The following is a 21,701-nucleotide window of genomic DNA, read 5'->3' as shown; positions in this document are numbered from 1 at the left end:
CATAGGATGATGTAAGATATGATACAATAATAATAATTTATAAATTATCAAGGGTTCAGGGGGAGGATTGAGTGAGGAGGGAGGGGGAGAAATGAGGAGCTGACACCAAGGGCTCAAGTGGAAAGCAGGTGTTGTGAGAATGATGAAGTCAACATATGTACTAATGTGCTGGACACAAATGATGTATGTATGGCTTGCAATGAGTTGTATGAGCCCCTAATAAAATGCTTATTAAAAAAAAAAGGAACTGCCCTTCTTTCCTGAGGCTATAAATCTCTATGGGAGCAAAAAAATCCCACAGAGTAGTAGGTGGGTTTGAACTACTGACCTTGTATTTAACAGCCTAGCATGTAACCCATTATACCATATATATATATATATATATATATATATACACCTATATAATAAAGTGTATATATTATAAGAAAAAGGATTTCAATAATGATATATATGTGTGTGTCATTACTGAAATCCTTTTCTCCTTATCTAATTATTTCCTAAAAGTGGAAATAGGATTATAGGATATGAATATTTTTTAATATGTATTTCCAACAGTTTTCCTAGAATTATTGAAGCAATTTATCCTATTACCACTAATATAAGCTTTGAATGTTACCTGAAAAACTAAACAGACATACACCCATTTGAATCTGATGCATTCTATTCCTGTCCGAACAGCACCTTCACCCACAGTATTGAAAGAACGAATATGCGCTTATCTCTTTTATTAAAATGTAAGTCCCTAAAGCAAGAGACTATGAATGTCTTCTTTGGCCATGTACTCCTAGCAGTTATCGCAGTGCCTAGTACAGAATACACATTTATTAAAGAACATCACAGGTTTAATCACCTCCATCCTACTGCCATCAAGTTCATTTTGACTCATAGTGAGCCCGTAGGAAGACTAGAGCTGCCCTTTGGGCTTCCAATGCTGTGATTCTGTACAGGAGCAGGAAGTTTCATCTCACTCCTGAGGAGTGCCTGGTGCATTGGAACTACTGGCCTTATGGTTAACAGCCCGTCGCATAATCCACTATGCCACCAGGGCACCTTACAGGTAATAAAGTGACATCTCTTTCTTATTTTAACTTGTCCTTTATAATGATCAGTCTTGGCTTCTAAAATATTTATTTAACAGTTGAAATTCTTCTTCTTTTAATTGTTTTGATTTATTCATTTCATACTGATGTGTTACTGGTTTGTTACTGGTTTTCTCAATAACTTGCCAAAAAAACTCTTTATCTAGTAATATTATTTTACGACAGCACGAGAAGGCTGGACAATGAGAAAGGAAAGATGGCAGAAGAAGAATTAACCATTCAAATTGTGGTGTTGGTGAAGAATATTGAATATGCTATGGGCTGTCAGAAGAATGAACAAATGTATCATGGAGGAAGTCCAGTGGAAATGCACCTTGAAAGCAAGGGTGGTGAGACTTCATTTTGCTCCTTTAGACATATCATCAGAAGAGAATGACCACTGGAGATCTTTTTTTCTTCTTAAAAGCTATGCATTTAATTTAAAAAAAAATTAATGTCACTTTATCTGGGGGCTTTAACAGCTCTTATAACCATACATACATCAATTGTATCAAACACATTTGTACATATGTCGCTTCATCATTTTCAAAACATTTTCTTTCTGCTTGACCCCTTGGTATTAGCTCCTCTTCTTTCCCCTCCCTCTTACCTCTCTCATGGACCACTGATAAATTATAAATTACTATTATTTTCGCATCTTACCTCGTGTGCTGTCTCCCTTTGCCCATGTTTCTGTTGTTCGTCCCCCTGGAGGGTGGTCAGTTCCTCGTTTCTCCTCCTTGCCCCGTACCCTCATGGTATTGCTACTCCCATTACTGTTCCTCAGGGGTTTATCTGTCCTGGATTCTGTGTGTTGAGAGCTCTTATCTGTACCACTGTACATGCTCCAGTCTAGCCAGATTTTTAAGGTACAACTGTGGTCATAATAGTCGGGGGGAGGAGGCATTGAAGAACTAGAGGAATGTTGTGGGTTCTGTTGGTGCTATGCTGATTTGTTCCTTACTTGTGACCCTTCTGTGATGGAATGTCCGATTTTCTAGATGGGCTTTGGGTGTTCTCTCTGATGCCCATCATTTGCATCAATATATTTGTTTATCTGGGGTCTTCTGATGCCTGATACCTCATCCCATTGACACCTCATGATCACACAAGTTGGTGTGCTTCTTCCATGTGGGCTTGTTGCTTCTGTATTAGATGGCCGCTTATTTGACTTCAAGCTGTTAAGACCCCAGACGTGATATCTCTTAATAGCTGGGTACAATCAGCTTTCTTCACCACATTTGCTTATTCACCCATTTTGACTTCAGAGATCGTGTTGGGAAGGTGAGCATCACAGAATGCCAGGTTATTAGAGCAAAGTGTTCTTGCATTGAGGGAGTACTTGAGTAAAGACCCAATGTCCATCTGCTACCTTGATACTTGACATTTAAATATATGTCCATGGAACTATATCCCTATTAATATATTTGTATATTTACATATGTGCATGCCTATGTTTGTACCTCTATAAATATCTTTTGCTTCTTAGTTCTTTCCTCTATTTCTTTTTACTTTCCTCCTGTCCCACTATCATACTTGACCTCCATTCGGCTCTCAGTATTTTCTCTCAGCTACCGTTGCACTTGATTCAACTCCACCAGGCATTCTACACCTTCCTTGTCATGGTTCACATTACTTGTTGTTCCCTTGTCCCTGGGTTTGTTGGCTCCCCACTCCCTTTCTCCTACCTCCTCCTCTCCCGTTGGCCCCCTTATTTCCTCTTTGGGTTCAGTTACCCTGCCTATCGTATATGGATAGACTGAATGAAATAAAGAAGAGAAAAAATGGCCTGTAAATAGTTCTGACCCTGTCTGCTGACCCTTTTGATTGCTTTCTAACCGAATCTGGTGAGTGCCACATCATGCCCACCGATTACAAAGTCTATTTTCTGGAATCCTCAGGGGCTTCATTGCTTTGCTCCCCTTGCTGCTCTGCTGCCCCCTCTCCTGTTTCGCTCTGGTGTGGGCATGGGACCGATTGGGCACTATACCTACACTGTGTCTTCAGGACCACTGGAGATCTTTAAGAGAGTTGACAGCCTCATCTCTTTCCCAAGGAGCCTCTGGTGACTTAGAATCACAGATTTTTCCTTAGTGATCTGATGTTTAACCCATGGTGACAACAGGGCCATTTAGAAGAAACTAGCCTCGCAACATTTTAAGTGGTGGGAGACCTATGAAGTTAAGACTGTCAATGGTAGAATTTCTCTTTTTTTCCCCATCCTTTCTTCCTTTCTATCTTGGAAGAGAAATATGAAAAAGCTGAACCACCACCTCATGAGAAATTACATTAGGAAGAAAAAAAAAAAGATCCGGGGACTGCCTTCACCATGATCACGAGAGAATGGTCGGAGAAGATGTTAGGGGATGGTGTCACTCATTCATAAGAAAGGGGTGAGTGGACCGATCCCCAAATATAAACTTATATCCATGAGACCAAGTGATATTTCCTTATAGGGATGACCTCCTCCAAAAATGTATCACTCTATCTGCCTTTCAATATTGAATACTTGGGGGAGAGATTAGCCTTTCTAGCTTCTTTACAGCTCTGTTCTATTCATGGTGTCTCCTGACTGCCTAAAACACCCCCTGGCTGCATGACCTAGTGACTGTTCAAGAAGCTGACTCTCAATAAATAGTAATTGTACGATCTGATGCTGAACAAGTCAACCTAAGAAGGATAGCTTTCTCTCCCTTAAAATGCTCCCTAGTCAATGAAGAAACTTAGGGTCAATGTTGTAGATCTTGATTAGCGTTTACTCAGACTCTATACTGAAGCCACAAGTAAACTGGAAGATGTTCCTCAACTTCTGAAATTGTTCTTACAATGATGTTACCCTGTCTGATTTCTGTGAACTTGATCACTACTGTAGAGTTGTCACCCAGCATCTAGTCCTAATGTTATCTTCCTGGACTTCGTCAGCAGTTTGAAACTAGATGCTGTAATGAGATTCATAATTCTTATGGGTTGAAATGGAATGGATTGCTGACAGAGAGGAGGATGATAACTTAGGAGGGCATAGTAAAAAAAGGTGGCCTGAACATAAAGGTTAACTAGTCTAAAAAGAATCCCTCAGGCTAGCCTTCCAGAAAAGAGATTAGTCTCCTTTCAGTTTCGACCCACAAATACTTCATGAGTATGAAAGAAGATACAGCCACTGATTTTCTACATATGTCTATCAGTACATGACTACTCCATGCTTGCTACCTCAACTACAGATTTGAACCTGAAGAACGAGAGTACAAGTCCTGGAGGCAATGGACATCAGACCACACTGCACAGTAGGGTCCCATCCTTACGTCAGCCAGGACTTGAACCTGTCTTCTAACTCAGACTGGGGCCCTGGGTAAAGCTCTGGTCACATATGTGCCCACTGGGCTGAACACTGCCCCTAACTGCAGCCATGTGTCCCATCCCTGCAACTACAGCTTCTGCTCGTGTTACTTATTTGCTCTAGTTTCCTGAGCATGCTGGAGGCCTGCCCTGGACCTCAGCCCGCTTGGCTGGGCTTTGACATCTGCCCCAGTTAGCCAGTTGCCAGATGGCATCTTGTTTCAACCTGAGCAGGCACCCGTAGAACAAGGATGTCACCACCTGCCTCTGAGCACAGCTGCCTCGCAGATGTTGGTGCCTCCTTTTGTACCCCCAGACCAATTAGATCAAATGTGCATTAACTCTGCCGTGGTCACCCCAGTAGGGAGCCCTACAGCCATGTGAAATGCAAAATATTTTTAATATTCCTCATGTTTGCTCTCCTCATGAAAAGTCTACCCTAGGTTACAAAAGCATCATTTTCAGCCTCATTAAGTTCATCAAACACTGTAAGTCAATCTCTAGAAATTTCACCAACACGGACTAGTCGTTTCATCCATTAGGTGTTCCATCCACGAGACATGGCTCTTGGTGCTTACAAAGTGCTTTGGGGACACAAGATCATACTTTAGCCAGGACAACAAAAGGGGGAGCTCCAAAACAAAATATTCTAAATTGAAAGTAATTTTGAAAAATAAAAGTCATGCAACCTTCTCCATAGATAGCGCATTCTATTTGTTGAGGTGCCTGGCGGCATTTTGCCATGATGGAGGGTGGGACTCTACACATGAGCAAGCCAAAAAGCCATGCATAATGTTACCTCACCGCATCCGCCCCTTGACCATTGTTGTTAGGTGCCGTCGAGTAAGTTTCGACCCTATGTACCATGGAACGAAACACCGCCCAGTCCTGCGCCAGCCTTCCAACTGCTCTTAGGTTTGAGCCCATCAGTGTAGCCATGGAGTCTACATCTTGTTGGAGGTCTTCTTTTTTGATGCCCTGCTACTTTACCCCATTAGGTCACAGTACTAAAAACATTCGGGTCACATTTCCCAAAATAAAATACTGTGAACATCCATGATGCCTGCTGGGATGAGGATGCACACCAGGGGTTGTTGAGTGAAAGAAGGGCTATCGGAATGAAACTACGAAAGGCGCCAATATATAAGAACGCTGCTGGAAGTGCACTCAGGGTAATCATAACCAGAAGTAAACTTTACAGAAAATATGAGAGTCACCTAGGATAGTTACTGCATCTCGCTGGTACTGCCCTTCAATTTTCATTAATGGAGCCCTGACTTCTTTGGCCATTATGTTCGTATGCTATTTCTTATGTGGTTTCTTTTGGGGGCCAGTCATTTAGAGTTCTTTGATCTGCTAGTATAATTGATTGAATTTGACAAACTCCATTATAAAAACCAACAAACAAACAAAACCAAAAAGGTGTCTCTTAGTTTTGTCTGTCAGGGGGCTATTTCTATGATAGAGAACATAGAAGGGCAGAATTTTACCTTCAGTATATAACTCTCAGGAGTTTTCATAACCAGCGCATGCTGAAGCCAAAGCAACCCTTCTTTGCTATCACATTCGCCATGATTTAATACTATCTTGTATAGGTTGTTACTGACAAAGCCTGCTTTTTACAGTAGAATATAAGCTCCATGAGGGCAGAGATTTGTGTTGTGTTGTCTAGTTCATTTCCTGGCATTAGGTTGAAATAAATTTCTATTGAATGGATGAATACATTTTGCTCCAACCTGTAGCTTCCCAACTGCACAGAACTCCATGGTAGGGCTTTGGCTTAATATATTTAATGAAGCCCTTATTTTGAAATATTGTACTAGCACTGCAATGGACATGTTTAAATGTATTTTTTAAAGACCCTCTAATTGTTACTTTGGTGCTAAATTAGTGTCCAGCTAAAACCAGCTGCCCTGAGTCAATTGTTACTCATAGTGACCCGATAAGACAGAGCAGAACTGCTGTAGGAATTTATGGGAGCAGAGAGCCTCATCCTTTTCCACAAAGAAGCCGGGGAGTTTGAACCATTGGTCATTCAGTTAGCAGCCTGGCTCCTCATGCACGGTTCTCTAATCATTCTCCCTCCCGTAATTCTCTTTCCCACCATAGGGCACATTGTATCAGCTATGTACCTACATCAACAACAGGATTTATAAAACCGGTGGCCCTGAGGCTGTTGCCAACTCCTGGAGGCAGCAAGTGTGCAGAGGAGGATCGCTCCGTAGAGGTTCCTTGGCCTTGACCTTTCAGCAGCAGATCACCAGACCTTTGTTTGGGGTTTGAATCCCTAACCTTTCCGTCAGCAGCTGAGTGCTTGGTTATTAGCATGAGTGGAGACTTCTATGCTTATAACTAACTATGCCTGTACCTCTGTCCATATCCATCTTTCTGCATGCGTAGAGACTTAAGTCCAAACCGTGAGGTTATTTCTAATCACTGCTCGGAAATACATTTCAAACAGATGTGCTTCCCTTCAGTCCTTCCCAATACAAGTTAGTGTCATTGACTCACACAAAACACATTCCTACTTATTTACCTGCCCAAATTCCTTCTGTCTGTCAACCCTTCTGCCCATCCCTACCATGATGCTTTCTTGAATCCAGGCCATGGGACTTGTTACCTCTCCAAATGTTTCTGGCATTCTCTGTATCAATCACCCTTTTATCCCCATCACATGTTAGGATACAATCTCATTATTTGTAATTCCTGCAACACAAAGTCCTCCTTCCCACCCTTTGCCAAGGGTCTGCAGCAATTCTGGGCAGGACATAATAAACTTCTCTTCTTCACTTAATACTTTTGCCAAAGACAAACCTCTTGTGGAAAACGAGGCTCTCTGAGGGAAAGAATAGTAGTATTCATGATAAAATATTTCATCTTGTCATATATTCCCTTGCCATATTCCCTACCTCTTCACTCACTGCCACGAAATCGATGCTGACTCATAGCGACTGTGTAGGATGAGGTCAACTGTCCCTGTGAATTTTCGTACGGTAACTCTTTACTGGAGTAGAAAACCACCTTTGTCCGGTGGAGCTGCTGGTGCATAAACCTGCTGTCCTGGAGAACCATGGCCGACTCTTACTACGCCGCCACCGGGCTCCTTCCCCTCTCTACTTCTCCTCCACAAAGGATTGCAATTATTGAATTCCTGTTTGCCATCTTCTTGAAACCACCATTAAAAAAGAACCTGTTTCTGATCATTCTTTTTTTATTGCTGTTTTTGAATTGTTTCAAGACAACACTGTTAGATATAAAGTTATATTTAAAGGAGCACACCCCCCCTCCAAGAAGTCATTATACAATCATAATGGGGGAAGGGGATAGGGGGAGTCTGAATTATATAGCTAATGTGCGTTTTAGTCCTGATGGTGCAATAGCCAAAGCACTTGGCTGCTAACCAAAGAGGTTGGCAGTTCCAACCCACCAGCTGTTCCATGGGAGAAAGAGGAGGCCCGATACTTCTTTTAAGGTTTCCCGTCTTGGAAACTCTATGCGGCAGTGGTACTCTGTCCTGTCGGGTCACTGTGAGGGGAAGAGACCTGAAGGCAGTGGGCGTTTGTAGACAACCCAGGGTCCTAGGAAAGTCACTAAGCATAGTCTTTCTTTATGCAAACCTTTCCATACAGGAGAAATCAAGTGAAAATGAATAAAGGAAGTTGTCATGAAGGGACCATGAAAAAATTATACCAGCACAGTGCATGGCCTGAGGGGTGTGTAGGTGTGTAGCAGATGGGAGAATGCTTTATCTCCTTGATGATTCTGGGAACGTGGGTGGGAGGTATGACTGCAAGGAATTCTGAAGCCGTTTCTGCAAGTCACACTGCTTTGCTGTTTGATCTTAGCCACTGACATTCGTATCTTGAGCCCTCCGGTCTTTTTCACCACCCTCCTGTGCTTCCTGTTTGCCTGACGCCTGCATCCTCAACATTACCCAGCAAACATCCACTTACCATCTTCTTCGTAGAGAAGGCCCATGTTCGAGTGCGATTCGGCTTCTTTCTTCCCTCCGTCAATTTTGATCAGTTGAGCAATCTTAAAACATCGTTCATAAAAGTGATTCCTTACCCACTGGTCTTCAGGAGTGTTGAAGTAACAGGCCAGAGCATACAAGTTATTATATACATCTTCAAAGTACTCTTCAAAGAGAGAAAAACATAAGCTGCCTTAGAAAAAATGCCTCACAAAGCATCCCTTTGAATGGCAAACCAGTCAAGTGAAAACTTGTATTTTCTATTTTCCCTCAAAAGTAGGGTTACCTGTTTTTAAAGTTAAAATCTAATTCTAAAAATTAAATTCATGCATTTTAGTTATTAAAATAACTGCATTAGTGAAAGGCTAATCAGATAGCCATGAAAATCTTTTCCCCAAACTTAGGAAGGTTGGGTATATTAAAACACTAAACTTGAGGGAAGATAAGGGAGAGGATAATGAGCAATGTGCTCAGCTTTCAGGGGAAGAAATGCATATACATTATCACCACGTACTGTTCCCATCTGAGGTTTGAATCGTATGTACAAATTGTAGAACAAGCAGTGCTTCTGAATCATGACAAAAAGAAGATGTATATAAAGGAATCAAAGAGGAAATGAATATATCAAGAATTCTACTCAAAGACTGAAAACACAAACGCACAAACAAGGTGCTGACAGATGGAAACAGTGAATTTCTATGTGTCCATTTTGTACATTTTTGTCCCTGCTTGAAATGTATCAATGTTAGACATCCTTCTCACTCAGATAGTAATTTACTCCTTAAGTCTTCTGTAAGTTTTGTTTCTCAAACTGGCCTACATGGACAAAAAAAAAAATGTGTGAATAAAGTGGCAGTCAGTCAGTCTTATGAGCCCCACTGCGATAGGGAATTTGAAAGCAAACGCTGCATGTAATAGATTACAGCTTCTGTAAACCTCCCTCTCAACGTGAGTGTGAACAAGTTCACAATCTTTGTGTGTCTGCGTCCATGCCGACAGCAGATCTGTGAATCGGTGGTGACCTCGAGGTCCAGGGAAAGTTTTTGGTGATTGCTGTGAAACAACTATCACATGTGTGTTAATTCGGTGTTTCACAGGTGCATGAGCCATTCAGTGATATCAATGGCATCTGTAAGATATTTTAATAGCAGTCATTCTCTGTTCGAATTCATGGATATCAATTGTGGTTCATTCTCCAGGAACATCAATCCTATGTTCACGAAGAGACTACAAGAAAGAAAAAGATTTACCGTATATACTCGTGTATAAGCCGAGCTTTTCAGCACCTTTGTAATGCAGTTTTTGTGGTAAAATTAGGTGCCTGGCTGATATCCGGGTCGACTTATACTCGAGTATATAAGGGATACATTGCCCAATAGTACTCGTATAGCGTGAACACTCAAAAGGCTCATGCTAATCACAACAAAATGTAGCTGATAAGAACTGTGCATAAGATGCCTCGATTGTCTTACGACCTGTGCTGTTCCTTTATGTGGGACCATAGTTTGGTGTGGATTGAAAACTAAATATTTACGAGGAGTCTCTACTTTTTAACGTGCTGAAGGTTCTTCTGGCCAGTTCTGCTTTTTCCTGGTACTCAGGATGGGCAACAGCTTGGATGAAGAGCAAACGGTTCTGTACTTAAAGTGGACATGTCACCTCAGAACCGACCCACGATGCTTATCTCTCCATCCTGAACCTTCTACCTCAGAGGAACAAGGGCAGCCAAGTCCATTTTTATAATATTTGATATTCTTTGTCACGGTGACTGATGAGAGAGTTCTTGTTTTTAAAAGCCCATAAGTAAACCACTTCATATTCTTGATTAAACAAACAAACTAAAGCTCTATAAAGGGCTTTAAAGAGGAATACTTGTGGTCCTGAAATAACATTTCCTATGTCCCTGTAATTAAAACTTGATAGAATAACATTTCATAAACAATGTTTTTAGAATGCATTATGTAAGCTATTAATATTTCATATTCAGAAACTACTAGTCATAAAACAGATTTTTTTCTTCATGAAATGGAGCAATTTTCAGTGTATTAGGTAGAAATGAACTTAGTCAAGTGTTGTATCCTTGGACACTGCATATGTATGGCCTGTAATTTTTAACTTCTCTTCTTCTTGCTTGTACACCACTTCCGTGCACTGCCAGCAGGTATAGCCAGGAGTTCAAGACCAATTCTATTGTTATTGATTACTTAGGCAAAAACATCTCATTATACTCTCCAAAATGGAGATTATGTGATCAAATAAATTTGAGAAATGTTCTTACTAATTTCCTTCCTTGGATGAACTACCAAACATATCAGTACCTTAAGGCTTATACTAAGTCTTGCAATAAACCAAGCTGTTTAACTTTAATGTTAAATCACTTGATGTGCCCAAAACATTTATCCAGACAGTTACGTTTGCTTTGTTTTGCATAAACACATGAACATTTTATGGAATTTCACGAGTACTAAACATACTTTGGATATTCTACATAAACATTTTTGGAAGAAAAATATGCTGCCTGATTGATTCTTGATGATAATTTAAGGTCACATGTAGATAAAACTTGAATTATCTATTGCGTTGGTTATCCAGTGTCCTTATTGCTATCTCTCTCCCAGCCACTTGGGGCTCAAGGTCCTGATCATAACATGACAGAAGGTCCAGAGATAATGCACAAAAGTTACATAGACAAAGAACTTTTTTAGTAAATGGAAAATAGTTTGAGAAGAAAGGACCAGCTTACTTGAAACACGTCTTTGCCATAGAAGAGCCAAAAGACGTTTCCTTAAAGTAATTTAAACGAGCCTAGCTCTCATCTGAAGAATCTCTCATCTGAAGGTGTTAGCGCCGTACCTTTGACTAACTGAAAGGCTGGCCTTTCCAACGAGAAGCAATCAGAATATGCAAGGACATGCTACCCTGTTGCCCCGAAAGTAAGACCTCCCCCAAAATAAGGCCCCCAGAAGCTACAGCAACTCTGGACCCTGGACCGTAGTGGCGGGCGCCGCCCTGAAGCTCACTGTTGGCCGCAGCACAGCTGGAGCAGACAGGATGTGTGAGGTCTCTTTTAATAAAACAATAAATAATAAATATGTGCCCTATTCTTCATGGAAAAATAAGACGTCCCCTGAAAATAAGTCCTAGTGCATCGTTGGGATCAAAAATTAATATGACACTGTCTTATTTTCGGGGAAACAGGTTATTTGTCTCAGATCCCCGCCACCCCCCAACCCACTGTGTTTCTAGAGACACTGTTAGTATACATCTACTAGCGCAAAACTCCCTGATTCAATTCTTTAGGAGTTTTTACTAAAACCTTCAAAATCCCTGATAAAAATACTGAGAAATGGGTGTGATTTTTTTAAGTTAGAGTGCTGCTTGAAAACAGCCGTTTAGCAATCTTCACACCGTACAGGAAGGAAAACTGGCCAGGTTTCTGAGTAAGAAACGAATAGACTTGTATGTCTCGAAAGTTCTGGACTTTGTGTTGGTTCCGCGTCCCCTATCATTTATTCTAAAAATATGCTTCGCTGACGAGGCTCAGCGGAGCTAAGTGGCTCTCGTGTTGGGGAATCCTACGAGCCACAATCTGGAGCCTTCCCTCCGCAGCTGGCGGCTCCGGCTCCCGCGGCTGCCCAGCCTCCCTCTGCCTGCTTACCTTTCCTTTCAGCAATCTCAGCCCGGGTCAGGTAGTGGTACAAGTGGTCCAGTTTATCAGGCTGCTCTTCCAGGGGCCTCTGCAACCACAAGGTGGACCTGGCCTTCGCAGCCTCCCGCAGGGTGTCCCACTGCTCCATCAGGTAGAAGAGCTCCGTGAAGGACTTATGATAGCCCTCCCGTAGCATGTCCACACAGATGTTCTTCTTGTACGAGTTCCTGTGACTGGAACAAGAAGCAGAACACACCAAGCTGTATTTGAATCCTTCAAGTCCACACGGTGTGTTTATCCTACCATGATGATAGGTTGAACCACATCCCCTTCTCTTGTTTTCATCTTGATAAAAGAACTGAAAGCTTAAAAAAAACCCGTGCCTCTAACACTTCTAATTGAACAACTTCGGCTTCATGAAAGATGCCAGGAGCTATCTAAATACAGTCATTTTAATGAAATTATGTTATAAATATATCAGTTCCGGAGCTGAGCTCCGGCTGATTAGGACAAATTAGTTCATTGACTGGCAATACATATAAAAATTACTCGACCTACTAGCCCGCCCTCATACACAAACAAAAGCTAATGAGCCGATGAAAAATTGAACATTCTATCTCGCCGCAAACGAGGTAGTCACTAAACATGTCATGTGCTGTGGAAGCCTGTCCATTCACCCACTCGTTCATTCATGCTAAAAACATGTACCGACAGTGGTTAGAATAAAGTCAGCAGCCCCAAAGCTTTACCAGCCACTCCTCGGGAGAATGAGCAGGCTTTTCTACTCCTGTAAAGAGTGCCAGTCTCCGAAACTCACAGGCGTTTGACCCTGCCCTACACGATCTGGCATTCACTCAACGGCTGCGTTTTGAGTGGGTCAGCACATTTTTTACCAATTAAAATTAAGTCAATCGTTTATGTCACAACTAAGTTCAATAATAAACCACATACAAGGAGTTAGAATGTTAAATGTACATCCCACTCATTAATTCAACACTTCATGAGTTGTCTACCCTCTTCTGGACCAAACAGAGTTTAAGCCCTTGTGACATTCACATCCTAGTGAGGAAACACAGCCAACTGAACAAATAAATAATTGTGAAAATCGTTCTACAGCAAGTACAGTTATGGGATAATTATTATAAAGTACAGTGCCATCACATCAGATTCTGACACACAGCAACCCTGCAGGGCAGATTAGAACTGCCCCGGAGGACTGTAAATCTTTACAGAAACACACTGGAATATCCTTCTGTAGGGTAAGGGCCGGTGGGCTCAAACCCACCAATTACTTAACCTATGCAACACTGTAAGTTCACACCCCAACCGAAACCAACCCTGCTGCTGTTGAACAGTTGCTGATGCATGCTGAACTTGTAGCACAGAATAGAATGGCTCCTTAGAGTTTCTGAGACTTTATTTCTCTATGGGAACAGAAGACCCATCTTTTCCCAGTGAAGCAGGTGTGGGTTTGAACCGCTGACCTTTCAGTTAGCAGCTTAATAATGCTTTCCTGCTACCTAGGCAAAGGTGCTCCGTCCTTCAATTAATCCCACATGTGTTTATCGGCCAGGTTGGCACAATAAACTAACTACTTCAGGTGTGTAGGTTACTGACTCTAATTAGGCCAACTGGCTTCTCTCCTAAGATGTTGAATCACAGAACACAAGGGTATAAATGAATTTTGGAGCGCAATCAATACATTGGAGGTATCTGATAAAACTCTTCATGTAGTTCCTGCTGCCTAACCCACTGCCATCCAGTCAATTCCATCTCACAGAGACCCTAGAGCAGTGGTTCTCAACTCTCTTCATGTGGCCACCCTTTCAGACAGTTCCTCATGTTGTGGTGACCCCCCAACCATAAAATTATTTTCGTTGCTACTTCATAACTGTAATTTTGCTACTGTTATGAATCGGGTGACCCCTGTGAAAGGGTCATTTGACCCCCAAAGGGGTCATGACCCACAGGTTGAGGACCACTGCTATATAGGATTCCCGAGACTTTGTAAACCTTTACAGGGGCAAACAGCCTCATTTTTCTCCCATTGAGGGGCTGGTGGGGTTGAATTCCTAACCAGTGATTATGAATTCAAAGCTTGCTTACTCAGAGTGCCTCTAGGCCTCCCTTCTTGTTGCCGAGATGCCTCAAAAGGTTTATGTCTTGTCCTTTTATTCTGGCCTGTTCTCTTCTCTATATTCAGCTTGTTTCCTAAGCTCCTTCTCGCCAAATCTTGTCCTACTTAATTTAGTTTGAAATAGTTTCCCTTGCCTCTGACTAAAGAATGCTGACTGATTCAAAAGGAATAGGACTGAATTATTTCTAAGACATCTTTTCCCAAATATCTATGCTATATAACAGTAATTTAAAAGATATATATAGTAAAATTTTAAAATGAATAGTCTTTGGAGAAGATGTTCCAAATAGAAAAATATGTATTAATATGTATATAACTATATTGATATTGTCTCCATTTTGCAGACACATACACACATGCACATCATTGTTTGAACCTGGAGAGCAAAAAGGAGCAATTACAGCCATGTATTAAATAGGTTCTTCTTTAAACTTCATAGTTTATATGATTCTTTTATTTTTTTCCCCCAAACCTTTTTAATGGGCGATAATACAGGTATCATATTCCATAATTCATTTACATCAAGCAATATTGTACAATTGCTACCACAATGAGTTTCCTTTAACCAGAATTATCTTCATTATTAAAATGCACCAACGCCTGCAAACAAAATGTGTGCCAAATTCTGCCTTTTTTTTTCAATTTTATTTTTCTCAGATTTTACTTCATCACAGAGGAGCATAACCAAACTCCACATCCAGATGAATATGTTTTTGAACAGAAGTAGAAATATAAACAGAATTCAAATTCATTATTTTTGTTGTTGTTGCTAATAGATTTAGGCCATCTAGTTGTTTTTTTCATGCACTAGTATATTAAATCAGCTGAAATATCTCCTTGACCCGAAGTCATTGATTACACTGGGTGAAAGTGAGTGGGAATCGTGGCGAAATTTAGGGAGAGATTTACGGAGTTCTCACAACATGAGGAGAGCTCTTCTGGAAGAAAACATGGCATTCACAGACACTGTAGATGTGCGGAGTCTCCTGGGCAAGCTAGAAATGGGTGCATGTGCACCCTAAGGAGAGAACAACAAGAAAAATCAACGAGGCTGCACTGGCTTAATCAGGACCATACAGTTGGAGAAGAAATGAATTGAGAATGGCATGATGTGGCCACGCACATCATAGGGGTTCTGTTACCATTCTACATTGAGAGGCACCACTCAGTTCTGAATGTACATCAAAATCCCCCTTAGACGTTTTGCGATAAGGAAAAAATTCCACAAACTAGGAGAGAGCTTATTTCTAAGCAGCTCTGGAGATCTCATTTCAAACTTCTGCCTTAAATGATTTTGAATCAGTACTTTTGATAGGGCACCTACAGCGTGGCAGACACTGTGTCGACACGATCTCTACTGCACACAATAACACTACAAAGGGCCACTTCCATTTTCACAGATAAAGAAACTCTTCTCTGAGGTTGTAACTTGCCCCGGGTTTCTCTGGCTGCAGATTCGGAAACCTTGCCACATCACAATCCCTCTTGCTATATTAAGTGCTGCTGATTATTCTTCTTCACCACACCATTTTCTGTCTATTCATACTGATTGTTTAGGAATTTGGCACCGTTCGACAATTATGATGTCTGTACCTCTCTAATTTGAATGCCCTTATTCCTGCAAATCCACGTTGCTGTTGAATTAGAAAAAGAAATCACTACCATCGTTTGACTCCCCAAGAGAAGACTGTCCCTTAAACAGGCAGCAGACCGGCGGCAGCATCCATCCAAAGCAAACAAGACAGATGTGAGTCCTACGGAAGACGTGTGATGCTGAAGGCACAAACTCCAACAAAGGGAAACACACAAAAGGGAAAGTACACACATCTCTACAAACTTGAAGGAGACGAATAAGTGAAGCCTTAAAGACAACAACTTACTTTATTTTCTCTGGTCATATAAGTTCTTGCATTTGTTGCTAGACTTTCAACATAAAAATCAATGAGCAAGAATTCAAACATTTAATGTAATTTTTAGCAGGGCAAGCAGGAACTACAATGTCAAGGTGAGCTCATATTGAATAAAATACTTCAAAAGCAGCTAGCAAAAAGGTATCTTAAAACAAGGTCATAACACTTTTATTTAATCTGGCAAAGATAAACTGAAAAGGTGTGTAATACTTAATCAGAAGTCGGCTAGTGTTTTTGTTTAATTAGGTTAATTTTTATAAGTCACTAGTGGGTTATCTGTGTGTCAGTTATAACAGCCTTACATTCATGTTGTAGGAATAAATGTTATTGGAATTACCTATGGGATAATTACATCGACTCTTAAATTAATACTTAAATAGCTTCAGTTAATATAATTTCCCTGGACTAAAGTGAGTCATTATTATTACCCATATATATCAGTGCATATAGATATTCTAATAATTAGAATGAAAAAATAGGCATTTCCCCATAGATAAGAACTGATAAAAATCATATTATAAATTATTTGGGCACATTTTACAGATTTTGTGACAAGGTTATTTTATTTCCCCTCAAAACCTCTAAAACAAAGATAAAGTATTTCCCTATCTTTTTCAATACAGACCATAGAAGAAATGGTGAAACTGACTGCTTTAAAAGCATATAGAATTACAAGGAAATGTGGGAGCAATAGTCTTAATTTTATGCATTTAGATTTTTAATTCTTATTTTATCATTAATACTAATGGAAAACCATACTACCAACACTCACATACAATTTTGGATAAGGACAGTTGAAGAACTGACACCTTTTGGAACTTTTCATTTTCCATGTACTTCAAAAGATAGCAAGAAGAAAGTTTGAAGATTAACCACACAAAAAATCTTGCTTCTTGTTTTTTTTATTTTATTTTTTTATTTGAAGGATTTCCTGTGAGTTGACTGGTCTCTGGGGGCATCTACTGGAAATTTAGCAAACTGCACTCAAATCATTTGATAACTCTCATTATTCATCTTAATACAGATATTATTTTAATTGACATGCAAATCAGATGACAGTCAAAGGAGATAAATGTAAAGTTATGCAAGGCATTCTAGCTCATCCATCTGGCCACATGTAGCTGTCTAGAGCATCCGTTTGCAAACACCCAACTGTCAAACATGTGAATAGGGCAGGTAGTATAGCATAGGTTGGTAGTTTTCCATTCCATTTACATGTTTGGGAAAATTAGAAATATATCTTAAGATAAAAAAGACATACTTACGAGGCTTTTTTGTTAATATGAACAATGTACATATAAAAAAGCAAACAAAAGCAATGTGCATTTCTGTACATTCACCAGTCACAACTAAATCTGATGTTCACGGCTTGCTGTCTATCTGGCTTAGTTTCACTACCTATATGCTACATCTCAGTAAAAAGAACTTAGGGCACAAAAGAAACTACCCTTTATCATAAGTAGTCATTAGTAGTAGGTTTAGTCACTAAAGTGAACCTTCTCATTTTCTTTTTAAAATGTTAGGGGAATTGTTTTTAAAGAATAATACACATTTATTGATCAAAACGCGGTTCTTACAACTTCTGCATATACATTTCCATCAATAAAAAGACACTCGAAATAAAATTATCGCAACCGTGATTAATCAAGTAATAGGAATTTTAACATCATACCCATTTTAGCAGTATTTCTTTTTTGGTGAAATTTATAGTTGATTTTTGTTTTAAGAAAAATTGAAAAAGAGAGAGCAAAATGGAAAAAATATATAAGTATTGTGCAATACTTATACTCTACTTTAGCAAACTGCACTCTTTTCTTTCATATTACTCCATAACAATCAACTATAAGAAAACAATTAAACATAAAGTTTTAAAAGCCTGGAAATAACTCTAATATCATATGAAACTAGATATATATCTTAGATTTTCTAATAATTTTATATGAAGCCTCTTGAAATTACTGAAATATCTACCATTTTAGGTTCATTTCAAAGTGTTAAATACAACTTGTGTATTCTATGTTTATTTCACTAGAACTGTTCTCCAAATGAACACATAACCTTCAACCATGCAAATGGAAAAATGAATCAACATAACGTGTTATCAGAAAATGAGAGCTAGTTAGTTACTACAGCAGTATATTTTTCAGTTTCCATTTAAGGTGACTAGATAACTAATTTGGAAGCTTACAAATAAATTAAAGACATGCTTTCCATTGGTGTAGGACTAGAATTTTTAATATCATTATGTGAACAAAGTTTTGGTATAAATTTTTGGAAAATATAATTTTTCCTCTGTTAATTATTAAAGATAGAACAATATCATAGAATAAATACAAACAGAAAAATGTCACTGTGGAGGGGGCAAACTAACTCAAACTCAGCCTTTTATTGCTTTGAAGAAAATTAAACTCCTAACAAAAGCAACTAGAAATAAAGCTTAATTCATAGTCCTTTGTAAATAGGACTGTCACAAAAAGAATTCCTTGGACCTGCATTAAAATTTTCAGACACTTTGTAGTAGAGACTTCTCCCAACAGCACCAAAGGAATTTATTTTAACAAGAATTATTTTAATTTAATATACATGTTATGTCTTGGTGGAGTGGAAAAAAGATTATGGAACAAAGATTATCAGATTCTATGTTAGAAGTGATGTTTAGCAAAACAGTCAATCATTTTTCTAAGATCAATAAATCAAATAGTATGTTCTTTGGTAACTGTTTCTGGTTATCAGACGAGAAATTATGATGTAGCAGACATTGCAAGATGCTGATCTTTTCATTAGCTTTAAATATGTCCTTTCTTATTTATTATGTGCACATCTGTTAAACATGAGGCATTTACTCAAGCGACCACCATTCAATTAAATATTTGAAGTACAGCTATTGTCATCAATTGGAAAGGAATAAACTACTCTTCAATATAAAGTATTACTGTAATATTTACCCACAGAGCTATGATACAAGATTTTAACATCATTTGTTCATCTTCTTTATTAAAAACAAAACAACTCAAAAACATTTTTAAAAAGTTTTTCTGTTGAAATTTTGTGCAAACAGTGGAAGAAAAGCTCCTTTCTATAAGGGTAATTACACATACAATTTTTATAAACGGTCTTATTGCTTTTAAACTCCCCAGAGGAATTCAAACATTTTAAAACCCAAGAATCCTTTAAGCCAAAAGATGAGACCCCCCCCCCCAAAAGTCATTGTTTAAGAAGAATTTTCAATGAAAGTATGTTCAAGACGGAAGTATAAAACTGCAGTCCAAACACCTTTGGCTAAATAAGGCAATGCATTCTTATTCTTTTCTTTCATATTACTCCGGAATATTCAACTATAAGAAACCAATTAAACAGAAGGTTAAAAAAAAGCCTGGAAATAATCTTAGTTTTTGAAGTAAGCTAAAAATGTCAAAAAAGAAATCCAAATACTCATTACTTCATATAATGTATAATTCTTAACATAGTGATTTATCGCTGTCTTATAATAGTCTGCTCCTAACAGAATGACAACAAACATAAGAAAAGAAGAGGCAAACAAGGTAAACCAAATTACAAACGACCGGAAACAATGGACTGCACACGCACGCAGACATGATGATGCCAGCCCATCCTCATTTTTGTCTGAATTAGTATTTGCAATTTTTAAAAATTCACATAAAACTCCATAGAATACAAACTTGTTTTCTGAAACATAATTCAGTGATATTCTCCAGTGTCTAAAAAATTCTGTTATTTAGAAATTTTGCCTCAAATCATAACATCACTGAATTTTCCATTTGTTTCCTCTCCACACACAGTTATACATCAAACCTACCCATTTCCCACACAAATTGAGTCAAATGTTCATTTTAAATGATGGTAGAGAGAGGTCCAATATAAACTCAGGAAAGACAACAAATCGAATTGAAAGAAAACTTCAGCTTGCTGTGCTTTTTTTGAACAAAAGTATGTCATACATTTTATCTTTGTAAGAGTTTGATGAGTTCTGCAAGTAAAATTATGTTTCCTTTACACTTACTAATAATCATGAGAATCTGTAGTTTGCACCTTCCCATTAAAAATGCATTGTATTTTTTTGAAATTATTCACCCCGCCTTTTATCCAGATCGTCTTTGAAAGGAGGAAGTAGATAATAAATGGAATAATTCATGATTGCCCATTAAATATGAAACTTTCTTTTGCAGAGTTTAGAAAATGAAGTTCTACATAATGTACAAAAGTTGATTAGAACTTTTTAAAAAGCGTTTCAAGGGGGGTGGACCTCTCACATTAAACGACTGCATAAGGAGGTTGTTTGGGAAAAGTAAACCAATCAATTTTTACACCTATAGCTTTGTCATCAACATTCTAGCGTTGCTCCATCCACATATTCCCTTATACCGCTTAAGAAATATGAACACGATAACCCGAAATCCGGTATGCAATAGCTACTCATTTGAAAAGTACTTAGCAGAGATATAATTGCTGTTGAAATTAAAAAGGAAAAGAACCACATAAATTCAAAGTAAACACAGAGCATTGTGCTCACCGTATCAACAACGCAATGGAAGACGATGTAAGGGGAAATACATCCTGTGCACTCAGATTTTTCTTATGAGAGCATTTCTTTTAGTGTGATAACGTTTTATCCTCAGGGAGAAAACTGCATGTATAAAGCTTCTCTTTTACAAACTATCCATTGGTATTACGTACACGTGTTTTAAAATGGAATCAAATTCTTTTAGGCTCTTTCCAGCTTTCTCATTCTGTATTTCGGGGATAAGAAATCTGTAGTAAATTGAGCTGAAGAGAAATATCAAGTTTTTGACAATTGTAGGCCAGCAGATGACCTAATTTCTTTGGGTTCTTAAATTCCTATTGTAGGCATTGTTCATGTTTCCACTAAGTATATTTCAATGTTCCACCTATACAAATACAAATACAAATAAAAAATCTACTGTCCCCTTCAACTCTGAATACTTAAAAAAACACGACCAAGTTATAAGCTATATGAAGAAATATTTCATGTTCTGGGCTCTTTAATTAGCTACAAAGAGACTGTATATTACACCTGTGAAGTGAAGTCACATTTTTTCACAGACTATGTGTAAAATGATTACATTTCTAGGAAAAAAATGTAAAACATGGGAAAATGCACCATTATGATGTTTTTTGTCAGACAACACATCTTGTTTTATGTAAACATCTTGTTTTCCTGGATGTGATATTAACTTTACGACAACTATCTTAAACATTTAGAAAATTCTTAGTTATAACTAAGGATATTGAATCTATTAAATAAGATATGTGCATCACTAAGACTATTATAAGAACAAAATTAAGTATTTGTGACAAAATAAAAGCTATGCATTCAGACTGTCTTAAAAACAAACAGTAAAAAACAGGTATACAATAGGGATTAAGATTTCCTTGAGGTTGAGAATATATCATTTGTTTCTCTAGCATTTCCATAAAACAGTGTAAATACCAACAAGGAGCTCATGTACATTACAACTACCACAAAAATTGAATTCAGGCAGAAAAGAATAAACAGACATTAGTATACTACAGATTCATAAGTAGATTAATTTACTGAGAAGTACAGTAGTTAGGAAACAATATTCCTCATAGCTTTAAA

General features: G+C 38.6%; 1 protein-coding gene across 1 annotated transcript in view; it reads right to left on the bottom strand.

Moving 5' to 3' along the window:
- The window catches only part of TTC29 (tetratricopeptide repeat domain 29), a 301,858-nt gene that overhangs the window by 241,035 nt on the left and 39,122 nt on the right, over window positions 1–21,701 (bottom strand). Inside the window, exons 4-5 of the mRNA XM_030887202.2 lie at window positions 12,044–12,267; window positions 8,366–8,551 (exon numbers count right to left, since the gene is read on the bottom strand). Of these exons, the coding sequence (XP_030743062.2) occupies window positions 8,366–8,551; window positions 12,044–12,267 (410 nt within the window). The remainder of the gene's footprint in view (window positions 1–8,365; window positions 8,552–12,043; window positions 12,268–21,701) is intronic.

The sequence above is a fragment of the Echinops telfairi genome, unplaced genomic scaffold (genome assembly GCF_000313985.2).
Source record: "Echinops telfairi isolate 266 unplaced genomic scaffold, ASM31398v2 ScPeMD7_5868;HRSCAF=6743_1, whole genome shotgun sequence".
Taxonomy (NCBI): Eukaryota; Metazoa; Chordata; class Mammalia; order Afrosoricida; family Tenrecidae; genus Echinops; species Echinops telfairi.
This window is presented reverse-complemented; position numbering and strand designations above follow the sequence as displayed.